Source organism: Salvelinus fontinalis, unplaced genomic scaffold (assembly GCF_029448725.1).
Source record: "Salvelinus fontinalis isolate EN_2023a unplaced genomic scaffold, ASM2944872v1 scaffold_0526, whole genome shotgun sequence".
Taxonomy (NCBI): domain Eukaryota; kingdom Metazoa; phylum Chordata; class Actinopteri; order Salmoniformes; family Salmonidae; genus Salvelinus; species Salvelinus fontinalis.
Window position 1 is genome coordinate 39,064 of NW_026600735.1, and position 14,006 is coordinate 53,069.

Sequence of the window (14,006 nt, forward strand, 5' to 3'; positions counted from 1 at the left end):
CAGAGGGAGGAGGAGGAGGAGGAGGACCAGAGGGAGGAGGAGGAGGAGGACCAGAGGGAGGAGGAGGAGGAGGACCAGAGGGAGGAGGACCAGAGGGAGGAGGAGGAGGAGGAGGACCAGAGGGAGGAGGAGGACCAGAGGGAGGAGGAGGACCAGAGGGAGGAGGAGGACCAGAGGGAGGAGGAGGACCAGAGGGAGGAGGAGGAGGAGGAGGACCAGAGGGAGGAGGAGGACCAGAGGGAGGAGGAGGACCAGAGGGAGGAGGAGGAGGAGGAGGACCAGAGGGAGGAGGAGGGCCAGAGGGGGGAGGAGGAGGAGGGCCAGAGGGAGGAGGGCCAGAGGGGGGAGGAGGAGGAGGGCCAGAGGGAGGAGGGCCAGAGGGGGGAGGAGGAGGAGGGCCAGAGGGAGGAGGACCAGAGGGAGGAGGAGGAGGGCCAGAGGGAGGAGGAGGAGGAGAGAGGAGGAGGAGGACCAGAGGGAGGAGGAGAGAGGAGGAGGAGGACCAGAGGGAGGAGGAGGAGGAGGAGAGAGGAGGAGGACCAGAGGGAGGAGGAGGAGGAGGAGGACCAGAGGGAGGAGGAGGAGGAGGAGGACCAGAGGGAGGAGGAGGAGGGCCAGAGGGAGGAGGAGGACAGTACTTTGTCTATATATTTGGTCTGTTTGTGATCAGCACCATTTCAGCAGGTCAAATTCCTGGTACATATAAATGTAGTTGTCTAATAACGATGATTCTGGAGGATCAGTACTGGGGGAGGGGTCGAAGGAGCAGGCAGTCATGGAGACTGGGACTGGGATTCTCTTTGTCCTACCTCCTGCCCCCTGCCGGGGTTGGCTGGCTGGCTGGATGGATGAACACAGATCTGATGTGACGGCTGTTTGTTAGGCTGCTGCTCTGAGGGCTAGGTGAACTCAGCTGGGGCCTTTGGGAGGATGGAGGAGGGTCCTACTGTCAACATGGCTGTACTGAATCTGTACATGGAGGCCCTGATAGACAATCAGTTTGATGTATCTGTACATGAAGGTCCTGATAGACAATCAGTTTGATGTACCTGTACATGAAGGTCCTGATAGACAATCAGTTTGATGTATCTGTACATGGAGGTCCTGATAGACAATCAGTTTGATGTACCTGTACATGGAGGTCCTGATAGACAATCAGTTTGATTGCGCCGGAAGAAATGGCAGCAGTTTTACGGGAGCCCAACCAATTGTGCTATTGTGGTTTTTTTTCACGTTATTTCTAACTTATTTTGTACATAATGTTTCTGCTACCATATCTTATGGCAAAAAAGAGCTTCTGGATATCAGGACAGTGATCACTCACCTCGGATTAGACAAATATTTTTTCTTCAACAAGCAGGACGCACAGGACATTCTCCAAACACCCGACAGGGCCAACATCCCCGTTATTTGCAAGAGGAAGAAACGCAGGTACAGAGGACACAGAGTGGGGTGCCTCGGGAGGACCTGCAGAAGGCGAGTGGGAAAGCTGCTGTTACCTTCAATATTACTCACCGACATGCAATCGTTGGACAATAAATTAGACGAGGTACGATCACGAAAATCCTACCAATGGGACATCAAAAACTGTAATATCCTATATTTCACGGAATCGTGGCTGAATGACGACATGGATATTATGCTCGCTTCGAGGCAAGCAACACTGAGGCATGCATGAGCGCATCAGCTGTTCCGGACGACTGTGTGATCACGATCTCCGTAGCCGACGTGAGTAAGACCTTTGAACAGGTCAACATACACAAGGCTGCGGGGCCAGACAGATTTACCAGGACCTGTGCACACCAACTGGCAGGTGTCTTCACTGACATTTTCAACATGTCCCTGATTTGAGTCTATTTCAAGCCTGTAATCAAACCCACAAATGTTGATGCTCCAGATACTCAACTAGTCTAGAGAAGGCCAGTTGTATTGCTTCTTTAATCAGAACAACAGTTTTCAGCTGTGCTAACATAATTGCAAAAGAGTTTTCTAATGATCAATTAGACTTTTAAAATTATAAACTTTGATTAGCTGACACAACGTGCCATTGGAACACAGGAGTGATGGTTGCTGATAATGGGCCTCTGTTCGCCTATGTAGATATTCCATTAAAAATCAGCCGTTTCCAGCTACAATAGTCATTTACAACATTAACAATGTCTACACTGTATTTCTGATCAATTTGATGTTATTTTAATGGACAAAAAATATTCTACAATATGTAAAATAGTAAAAATAAAGCAAAGCCCTTGAATGAGTAGGTGTTCTAAAACCTTTGACTGGTAGTGTACATATACACCCCCCAGGAATACATCCACCAGCCATCAAGGTGCAGCAGAGGTCAGACCTGACGGCTCTTAGAACTGCTCATTCTAATTCTACAGTTCACTCTCTGGTGCTTTATGATGGACTGGGTCTCCTCCCCTATTGAAATGCATCCGCCCTTGTACAGCTCTATATCTCAATCACGTAACAGCTGTTCTATCTCTCTCCCTCCCTCCTCTCTTTCTCTCTGCCTGTCTAATCCTTCTCCATCCCCTCTGTACTGCTGGGCGTTCCTCCAATGCTAGAGGAACCGCTGTTCTATCTCTCTCCCTCCTTTCCTCTTTTTCTCTGTCTAACTGCTCTTCCAATCCTGGGTGTTCCTCCACTGCTAGGACTCTGTTCCAAATAGCTCCCTATTCCCTACATAGTACACTACTTTTGGGGGCTGGTCAAATAGGGAACAGGGTGCTCTTTGGAACACTTCCATTATCCTGATGGCCTGAGTTTAAACACATTTAGTATTGATGATGGTTATTGACGATGGTGATCAATACAAAATGGAGTGCCCTAATTGATTCTTGTTCTGTCTGACTGTATATAAACCATTAGTGGTTACTGTATGTGTATTTAGGCCATTTTGGTTTACTGTATGTGTGTTTGGGCATGCAGATCACAGGAGGCTGGTGAGGGGAGGATTCTGTTCCAGACATTACTTTGAGCCTGTCCTCCCCAATTAAGGTGCCACCAGCCACCTGTGATGCAGATACATGCAATTCTAAATTCTCACCATCTTTTTGTGTCTGTATTTCTGCAGGTGTTCTCCAAGTCACTGAATTCACATTCCATCATTATCATCATCAAGTTGAATTCCTAATCAACCTCCAGCCTTTACATGCTCCCGAGTGGCGCAGCGGTCTAAGGCACTGCATCTCAGTGCTAGAGGTGTCACTACAGACCTGGTTCGATTCCAGGCTGTGTCACAACCGGCTGTGATTGGGAGTCCCATAGGGCGGCACACAATTGGCCCAGCGTCGTCCGGGTTAGGGTTTGGCTGGGGTAGGCCGTCATTTTATTTGTTCTTAACTGACTTGCCTAGTTAAAGGTTAAAAATACAAATTAAACTTCCACCCAGGCCTTAGCATCCCTCTCTGACTTGTCTTCTGCCACCTAGTGGACTCTGGAGGAAAGACATAGATAGGGGTGTGTCTGGAACAATGGAAACATTAGATCAGTCTACAGGATGTTAGTTGTTTGACTGTTCTTCTCTCTGATGAAATCTGTTTGTTTCAATGCACAACCTGTTACAAACAGTTTAAGCATTGGTTATGTAAATCTGCTTAGGCTATAATCTCTTCTAGGGGGACAGACTGATCTCAGGAAATCACATTTGGTTATAATTGCAACGTTGATATATTTGTAGTTTTAGACATCCAACTTTAAAAGTACATCATTTCCTGAACTGTTATTCTCTCTTTCCACCACTAGGGGGTGGTCACAGCCTTCCAGTGAGTTCCCCTATGTAACCCTTGGCGGGACACAACAGCCTTTTTGCCAAATTCCATGATCAGACTTGGGCTGGGTAGACAGACTGACGATATTCCTAACCCTGGGTAGACAGACTGAGGACATTCCTAACCCTGGGTAGACAGAATGACGATAGCCCTAACCCTGGGTAGACAGACTGACGATAGCCCTAACCCTGGGTAGAAAGACTGAGGACATTTCTAACCCTGGGTAGACAGACTCACGATATTCCTAACCCTGGGTAGACAGACTGACGACAGCCATAACCCTGTAGGTCTCCAGACAGCATCCAGCTGGTGGGACCATAAGACACAGAGAGGCCACCCCTGGTCCCACCCCAAACGGAGCAGGCAGGTCACCCGCAATACAAGTCACTATTTGACGTTCATCCATGTCTGAGGATGTCGGGAGATGTCGTGGAAAGTGGCCACGAGAGGAAACAGTGAGCTCTGTTACCTCGTCTCATCGCTGCAACTCCCCAACGGGCTCGGGAGGCGAAGGTTAAGTCATGTGTCCTCAGAAACATGACCCGCCAAACCGTGCTTCTTAACACCCGCTCACTTAACCCAGAAGTCAGCCGCACCAATGTGTCCGAGGAAACACCGTGGTCAGCCTGCAGGCGCCCGGCCCGCCACAAGGAGTCGCTAGAGCGCGATGAGCTAAGTAAAGCCCCCACGGCCAAACCCTCCCCTAACCTGGACGACGCTGGGACAATTGTGTGACGCCCTATGGGACTCCTGATTACGTCTGGTTGTGACACAGCCTGTGATCAAACCCGGGTCTGTAGTGACGCCTCTAGCACTGTGATGCTGTGCCACTCGGGAGGCACAGAAAGTCATTTTTTATATATATTTGTAAGCCCCCCCCCAAGCATACACACAGGGGCCACCCCAGTCCCAGAGGCCAACCCCTCAAGCATGTCACAGCCAAGGCATCTCAGGCATGCAGCAGAACCTAGATCACTGCTCTCACAGCTATATAAACAGACCCTGCCCTGCTCACCATATGTGTGACTCCCTATCACTGGGTATGGATGTGTGTGGGGGGGTCAGAGATGGAGAGAGGGGGATAGAGAGAGAAGGAGAGATGAATAGTGGGATGGGGTTGTAACACTGGGTTGTGTGCGTGCATGTGTGTACTCTCCTCCACATCACACTTCTCCTCTTCTACACCCCTCCACATCACACTCCTCCTCTCCTCCACTTCTCTCCATCACACTCCTCCTCTCCTCCACATCACACTCCTCCTCTTCTACACCCCTCTACATCACACTCCTCCTCTCCTCCACCCCTCTCCGTCACACTCCTCCTCTCCTACACCCCTCTCCGTCATACTCATCCTCTGTTCTCAGGAAGGAAGAGATAGAGACAGCAGCAGATGAGAGATCTGGGTGATTATTATTATAACATATTATATTACACAAACACATTCTGACTGTCTTATTCTCCTCTGTCCCTCCCTCTCTCTCTGACCCACCCTCTCTCTCTCTCTCTAACCCACCCGCCCTCTCTCTCTCTCTCTGGCTATCCCTCTGTCTGTCTGTCCCTCCCTCTCTCTCTGTCCCGCCCTCTCTCTCTCTCTGTCTGTCTGTCCCTCCCTCTCTCTCTGACCCGCCCTCTCTCTCTATCTATCTATCTGTCTGTCCCTCCCTCACTCTCTGTCCCTCCCTCTCTCTCTGTCCCTCCCTCACTCTCTGTCCCTCCCTCCCTCTCTCTCTGTCTGTCTGTCCCTCCCTCTCTCTCTGACCCGCCCTCTCTCTCTATCTATCTATCTGTCTGTCCCTCCCTCACTGTCTGTCCCTCCCTCTCTCTCTGTCCCTACCACACCCTTTCTCTGTCAGCTCTCTCACGTGCACATACACACAGACTCTCTCATTCTGCAAACACACCCACTCTCACAGTCCTTAAAGCCTTAGACATCGTTCTCAGTTTTTCTTTTGAAAATGACAGATACACTAGTTAACGTATTCCCAAACTGGGGTACGTACAATGCCGTCGGGGGTATGCCAAATAAAAATGTGATTCACTTTTCCTTCTTTTTTTACTGTCTGGGTGAAGTTTTTGTCTCGCCTGAGTATCGTCGTTTTACTGCCAAAAATAAAATGCAACCGTCTAGTGTTCAGCGAGATAACACAATGTCAAATACAGGTAGCCTAGTCAAATACTTAACATCCAATCACATTAACCGTTACACTCTCGCAGGAATTCCACTAAGGATCCGTATGTAGCCAAACGTAGCTGCTGCTCATTCCGTTTGCTCTAAAATGTATTAATGGTTAAAAACAAGTACGGCCCTGCGTCAATAGAGACACATACCAGCTCTACTTGACGCTATGATTAAGAAGTTGGAGCTCTTCTCTGTCTGCATTAACAAGGACAACACACAGGTCTTTCCATCACTGTGTGATTGTTTGTGCGCAAATGAACTCAAGCTTACGGACAATGTCAAATGTGATATAGCAAAGCACCTGATTGAGTTGGGTGAATAATTACGCAGGTACTTTCCTGAAATGGATGACACAAACAACTGGATTCGTTATCCCTTTCATGCCCTGCCTACAGTCCACTTACCCATATCTGAACAAGAGAGCCTCATCAAAATTGCAACAAGTGGTTCTGTGAAAATGTAATTTAATCAGAAGCCACTGCCAGATTTCTGGATAGGGCTGCGCTCAGAGTATCCTGCCTTGGCAAATCGCACTGTTAAGACACTGATGCCCTCTGCAACCACTTACCTATGAGAGAGTGGATTCTCGGCCCTCACTAGCATGAAAACTAAATACAGGCTCAGGGAATAGCCCACATTAGCCCCATCTTTTTCTATGTGTGGCAGGCTTACAATGATGTCAAAAACACTATATGTGTGAGTGCGCTGACCCTGGTGCTAGAGGGGGAACGCAGCTGGAGGGTGAATGTCTGAAGGGGTACGGGACTATACGTTTGGGAACCACTGCACTAGTTGGTGTAGCTGAGTCTGTTTGGACTCAGCTAAATCAATATTTACTTTCTACAAGCAAAGTAAACAAACACAGGTGAAGGGACGGAGTAGTGGTGCTTGGATAGACAGTCTTTATCATGGCAGCTCTGGAGCTCTGGTCTGAGACAGTCTTTATCATGGCAGCTCTGGAGCTCTGGTCTGAGACAGTCTTTATCATGGCAGTTCTGGAGCGCACAGACACACACACACAGACACACACACACACACACCTACATTTTTATGTCTATCCCTCACTTTGTTTTCAGTCAACTTTGTATAAATCTCCTCATAGACGTTGAGACTAAACTGTGCTTCACAATATTACATCAACATCAGATGAATACTAGATATGATGGCTGGACGTGAGCAAAAAGGGATGTTTGAATACTGTGGATGAGAAAAACGTTTTGTACTTCTGCAGTCTGTTCCTCTGATACTGCACACTCTACTGGAGAAGAGCATTCACTGAGATGCACTGTGCACATACACACCCACATACACAATCACGCACACTAACACACACAGCCACGGGACCTGTTAAGTGTACTGAGCCAATCAGAGCTGACAGCCCAAAGACAGCTGGTCACAGAAGAGCAAGGCTGTGTGTGTGTGTGTGTGTGTGTGTGTGTGTGTGTGTGTGTGTGTGTGTGTGTGTGTGTGTGTGTGTGTGGAGTCAGTTCCTGGCATATACAGTTGTTCAGAGAGCCAGAACCCGGCAGTACTTTCCCCCTTCTCCTCTCCAACTCTGTGACGATGAGGAAAGTAGTAGTTTATACCCCTCAGTACGTGTGGTTTGTACCCCTCCTGTGTGTAGAGCACTGACACTTCGTATGAGTGTGTAGCCTTCAATCCCACAGCCACCTTGATTCATAAGGCTACTGAGATCTGCTGAGGAGGAACAAGGACAAGGCAATGTTTCCACCATGCAATCAGTGATCTCTGAGGCTGTGTTCCAAATGGGCCCTGTATTCACTGTAGTGCACTACTTCTGATTAGGGCCCATAGGGCTCTTACTGACCCTTTAAAAGAGATTTTTAAACAGGATGTGATGTCACAGTAATGGAAAAGTCTGCAATGTTATCTGGGCTTGCTGAACACACACACACACACACACACACACACACACACACACACACACACACACACACACACACACACAGCTCTGCAAATACTGCTAATATTAACTGGGTCCATGCAGGCAGGATGACATCACTGTGGTTTGCCCTATGAAAACACTGGACAGACAGTTCCCAAAACAGCCAATAAAGAGATTGTCAGAACCCCATGGGCCCTGGTCAAACGTAGTGCACTAAATAAGGAATAGGGTGCCATTCGGGACGCGACCCCAGTCCCCTTCTGTTGGGCTGAAGTCAGGAGGTGTGGGCCAGTCGCCTTCTATTGGGCTGAAGTCAGGTGGTGTGGGCCAGTCCACTTCTATTGGGCTGAAGTCAGGTGGTGTGGGCCAGTCCCCTTCTATTGGGCTGAAATCAGGTGGTGTGGGCCAGTCCCCTTCTATTGGGCTGAAGTCAGGAGGTGTGGGCCAGTCCCCTTCTATAGGGCTGAAGTCAGGAGGTGTGGGCCAGTCCCATTCTATTGGCCTGAAGTCAGGAGGTGTGGGCCAGTCCCCTTCTATAGGGCCAAGGCTGAAGTCAGGAGGTGTGGGCCATTCCCATTCTATAGGGCCAAGGCTGAAGTCAGGAGGTATGGGCCATTCCCCTTCTATAGGGCTGAAGTCAGAGAGATGTGGGCCAGTCCCTTTCTATAGGGCCACGGCTGAAGTCAGAGAGATGTGGGGCAGTCCCTTTCTATAGGGCCAAGGCTGAAGTCAGAGAGATGTGGGCCAGTCCCTTTCTATAGGGCCAAGGCTGAAGTCAGAGAGGTGTGGGCTGTGGGAGACTTTAAATGCGGGCTGTGGCTTTAAATAACTTCTATACGCCAATCCGGAAGTCGTTAAGAGTGTATTTGAGAGATATGCATGTACAGTTATCAGCTAATCCTATTGCCTGTATAGTTATCAGATAATCATAATGCCTGTATAGTTATCAGATAATCCTAATGCCTGTATAGTTATCAGATGATCATATTGCCTGTACAGTTATCCTTTTTGCTGCATATGTACTGATTATAAAAAGCATGTTACCCTATTTAAATAGAACTAAAGGTCTATCTTTCAATAAGCCTGTGACCATTTAACAAGAGGAAGTGCATTGCTATGGAACAGAAGCCCTGTGTGATGCCTCTAATTCAGCACATATAACCAAAGACAAGGATCTGCAGCCCATTGATGGTCGGTGGTCAAACTGGAAGATTTATAAAGAGGGTCGTTGGGTGGGGTCAAGGGTTAATGCTGGCCTATAGGAAATCACCCTTCTTGATCCCTCCCTTCCGCCCCTACCAGCCTCTCTGTCGCCCCTCAAAGGACAGCATGGTCCGTGTCTGCAGGACAAGGAACGCATTCTACACTCAGAAAAAAAAAGAAACGTCCTTTTTTCAGGACCCTGTCTTTCAAAGATAATTTATAAAAATCCAGGGTTTAAGGGTTTAAACACTGTTTCCCATGCTTGTTCAATGAACCATAAACAATTAATGAACATGCACCTGTGGAACGGTCGTTAAGACACTAACGGCTTACAGACGGTAGGCAATTAAGGTCACAGTTATGAAAACTTAGGACACTAAAGAGGCCTTTCTACTGACTCTGAAAAACACCAAATAAAGATGCCCAGGGTCCCTGTTCATCTGCGTGAACGCGCCTTAGGCATGCTGCAAGGAGGCATGAGGACTGCAAATGTGGCCTGGGGGAAAAATTGCAATGTCCGTGCTGTGATGTCCGTGCCAAGACAGTGCTACAGGGAGACAGGACGGACAGCTGATCATCCTCGCAGTGGCAGACCACATGTAACAACACCTGCACAGGATCGGTACATCCGAACATCACACCTGCGGGACAGGTACAGGATGGCAACAACAACTACCAGAGTTACACCAGGAATGCACAATCCCTCCATCAGTGCTCAGACTGTCCGCAATAGGCTGAGGCTGAACTGAGGGCTTGTAGGCCTGTTGTAAGGCAGGTCCTCACCAGACATCACCGGCAACAACGTTGCCTATGATCACAAACCCACCGTCGCTGGACCAGACAGGACTGGCAAAAAGTTATCTTCACTGACAAGTCGCGGTTTTGGTTCACCAGGGGTGATGGTCGGATTTGCGTTTATTGTCTAAATAATGAGCATTACACCGAGGCCTGTACTCTGGAGCGAGATCGATTTGGAGGTGGAGGGTCCGTCATGGTCTGGGGCGGTGTGTCACAGCATCATCGGACTGAGCTTGTTGTCATTGCAGGCAATCTCAAAGCTGTGCGTTACAGGGAAGACATCCTCCTCCCTCATGTGGTACCCTTCCTGCAGGCTCATCCTGACATGACCCTCCAGCATGACAATGCCACCAGCCGTACTGCTCGAATGTCAGTGTTCTGCCATGGCCAGCGAAGAACCCGGATCCCATTGAGCACGTCTGGTACCTGTTGGATCGGAGGGTGAGGGCTATGGCCATTCCCGACAGAAATGCCTTGGTGGAAGAGTGGGGGTAACATCTCACAGCAAGAACTGGCAAATCTGGTGCAGTCCATGAGGAGGAGATGCACTGCAGTACTTAATTGATTTTGACTGTTGATTTTGATCCCCCCCTTTGTTCAGGGACACATTATTAAATTTGTTTGTCACATGTCTGTGGAACTTTGAATCTTATGTTCATATTTATATATTTTATACATATTTATTTAATATTTAAACATGTTTATTTTGCTGAAAATAAACGCAGTTGACAGTGAGAGGACGTTTCTTTTTTTGCTGAGTTTATGACATATGGTCTCTACAGAGATGTGACTGGTGAATGCACCAATTTGTAAGTCGCTCTGGATAAGAGCGTCTGCTAAATGACTTAAATGTAATGTAAATGTACTAACAGACCTGGAAAGCCCCTCGTTACATCCTGTTGCTACAGCCCCTCAGTACAGCCCCTCAGTACAGCCCGTCGTCACAGCCCCTCAGTACAGCCCCTCGATACATCCTGCTGCTCCAGCCCCTCAGTACAGCCCATCGTCACAGCCCCTCGTTACATCCTGCTAGTACAGCCCCTCAGTACAACCCCTCGTTACAGCCTGCTGCAGCCCTTCAGTACAGCCCCTCGTTACATCCTGCTGCTACAGCCCCTCAGTACAGCCCCTCGATACAGCCCGTCGTTACAGCCCATCGTTACAGCCCATCATTACAGCCTGCTGCTACAGCCCCTCAGTACAGCCCATCGTTACAGCCCCTCGTTACAGCCTGCTGCTACAGCCCCTCGTTACATCCTGCTAGTACAGCCCCTCGTTACAGCCTGCTGCTACAGCCCCTCGTTACAGCCTGCTGCTACAGCCCCTCGTTACATCCTGCTAGTACAGCCCCTCGTTACAGCCCATCATTACAGCCTGCTGCTACAGCCCCTCAGTACAGCCCATCGTTACAGCCCCTCGTTACAGCCTGCTGCTACAGCCCCTCGTTACATCCTGCTGCTACAGCCCCTCAGTACAGCCCCTCAGTACAGCCCCTCGATACAGCCCGTCGTTACAGCCCATCGTTACAGCCCATCATTACAGCCTGCTGCTACAGCCCCTCGTTACATCCTGCTGCTACAGCCCCTCGTTACATCCTGCTAGTACAGCCCCTCGTTACAGCCTGCTGCTACAGCCCCTCGTTACAGCCTGCTGCTACAGCCCCTCGTTACATCCTGCTAGTACAGCCCCTCGTTACAGCCCATCATTACAGCCTGCTGCTACAGCCCCTCAGTACAGCCCATCGTTACAGCCCCTCGTTACAGCCTGCTGCTACAGCCCCTCGTTACATCCTGCTGCTACAGCCCCTCGTTACATCCTGCTGCTACAGCCCCTAGTTACATCCTGCTAGTACAGCCCCTCGTTACAGCCTGCTGCTACAGCCCCTCGTTACAGCCTGCTGCTACAGCCCCTTGTTACATCCTGCTAGTACAGCCCCTTGTTACAGCCTGCTGCTACAGCCCCTCGTTACATCCTGCTGCTACAGCCCCTCGTTACATCCTGCTAGTACAGCCCCTCGTTACATCCTGCTGCTACAGCCCCTCGATACAGCCCGTCGTTACAGCCCATCGTTACAGCCCCTCGTTACAGCCTACTGCTACAGCCCCTCATTGCAGCCTGCTGCTACAGCCCCTCTGTACAGCCCCTCGTTGCAGCCTGCTGCTACAGCCCCTCAGTACAGCCCCTCGTTACATCCTGCTAGTACAGCCCCTCGTTACATCCTGCTGCTACAGCCCATCGTTACAGCCCCTCATTACAGCCTGCTGCTACAGCCCCTCGTTACATCCTGCTGCTACAGCCCCTCAGTACAGCCCATCGTTACAGCCCCTCGTTACAGCCTGCTGCTACAGCCCCTCGTTACATCCTGCTGCTACAGCCCCTCGTTACATCCTGCTGCTACAGCCCCTCGTTACATCCTGCTGCTACAGCCCATCGTTACAGCCCCTCGTTACATCCTGCTGCTACAGCCCCTCGTTACAGCCTGCTGCTACAGCCCCTCGTTACATCCTGCTGCTACAGCCCATCGTTACAGCCCCTCGTTACATCCTGCTGCTACAGCCCCTCGTTACAGCCTGCTGCTACAGCCCCTCATTACATCCTGCTGCTACAGCCCCTCGTTACATCCTGCTGCTACAGCCCCTCGTTACATCCTGCTGGTACAGCCCCTCGTTACATCCTGCTGCTACAGCCCCTCGTTACATCCTGCTGCTACAGCCCTCGTTACATCCTGCTGCTACAGCCCCTCGTTACAGCCTGCTGCTACAGCCCCTCAGTACAGCACCTCGTTACAGCCCCTCGTTACAGCCTGCTGCTACAGCCCCTCGTTACAGCCTGCTGCTACAGCCCCTCAGTACAGCACCTCGATACAGCCCGTCGTTACAGCCCATCGTTACAGCCCCTCGTTACAGCCTGCTGCTACAGCCCCTCAGTACAGCCCATAGTTATATCCAGAGTCATGTATTTAGAGAGTTGGGACATTGATGTTTCTGCATTATAACGCATTTACATGACACTACAACATTCTATGACAGCCATGTTAACTCTTCAGAGAGAGAGAGAGACAATATGTAGTCATTACTATAGTACACAGTCTAGAGAGAGACAATATGTAGTCATTACTATAGTACACAGTCTAGAGAGAGACAATATGTAGTCATTACTATAGTACACAGTCTAGAGAGAGACAATATGTAGTCATTACTATAGTACACAGTCTAGAGAGAGACAATACGTAGTCATTACTATAGTACACAGTCTAGAGAGAGAGAATATGTAGTCATTACTATAGTACACAGTCTAGAGAGAGAGAATATGTAGTCATCACTATAGTACACAGTCTAGAGAGAGAGAGACAATAAGTAGTCATTACTATAGTACACAGTCTAGATAGAGAGAGACAATAAGTAGTCATCACTATAGTACACAGTCTAGACAGAGAGAGACAATAAGTAGTCATCACTATAGTACACAGTCTAGACAGAGAGAGACAATATGTAGTCATTACTATAGTACACAGTCTAGTCAGAGAGAGAATATGTAGTCATCACTATAGTACACAGTCTAGACAGAGAGACAATATGTAGTCATTACTATAGTACACAGTCTAGACAGAGAGAGACAATATGTAGTCATTACTATAGTACACAGTCTAGACAGAGAGAGACAATATGTAGTCATTACTATAGTACACAGTCTAGACAGAGAGAGACAATATGTAGTCATTACTATAGTACACAGTCTAGACAGAGAGACAATATGTAGTCATTACTATAGTACACAGTCTAGACAGAGAGACAATATGTAGTCATTACTATAGTACACAGTCTAGACAGAGAGAGACAATATGTAGTCCTCACTATAGTACACAGTCTAGACAGAGAGACAATATGTAGTCATTACTATAGTACACAGTCTAGACAGAGAGAGACAATATGTAGTCATTACTACAGTACACAGTCTAGACAGAGAGAGAGAGACAATATGTAGTCAAGTCTTGCTGCAGCCCAGGAGAAACATCATAGGGAAGGAAGTAACCACATGGCTGCTGACCAGGACCAGGGTGTCCTGAAGGAAGTAACCACATGGCTGCAGACCAGGACCAGGGTGTCCTGAAGGAAGTAACCACATGGCTGCAGACCAGGACCAG

At 49.0% G+C, this 14,006-nt stretch overlaps 1 protein-coding gene across 1 annotated transcript; it reads left to right on the forward strand.

Annotated features, from left to right (window-relative positions):
• The first annotated feature begins 4,190 nt into the window (after positions 1-4,190).
• On the forward strand, positions 4,191-12,801 carry LOC129846404 (uncharacterized). Its single transcript, XM_055914334.1, has 3 exons — positions 4,191-4,231; positions 10,771-11,463; positions 11,808-12,801. The coding sequence occupies exons 1-3, from the start codon at positions 4,191-4,193 to the stop codon at positions 12,799-12,801; spliced, it is 1,728 nt and encodes a 575-aa protein (XP_055770309.1).
• Positions 12,802-14,006: the final 1,205 nt, after the last annotated feature.

Excerpts from the sequence above, each read along its gene's own strand:
- LOC129846404 (XM_055914334.1), top strand. The coding sequence starts at position 4,191 with ATGTCGGGAGATGTCGTGGAAAGTGGCCACGAGAGGAAACA. Across the intron at positions 4,232-10,770 it reads AGTGGCCACGAGAGGAAACA|CCCCTCAGTACAGCCCCTCA; the intron begins GTGAGCTCTGTT and ends CTGTTGCTACAG. Across the intron at positions 11,464-11,807 it reads CCCCTCGTTACATCCTGCTA|CCTGCTGCTACAGCCCCTCG; the intron begins GTACAGCCCCTC and ends CCCTTGTTACAG.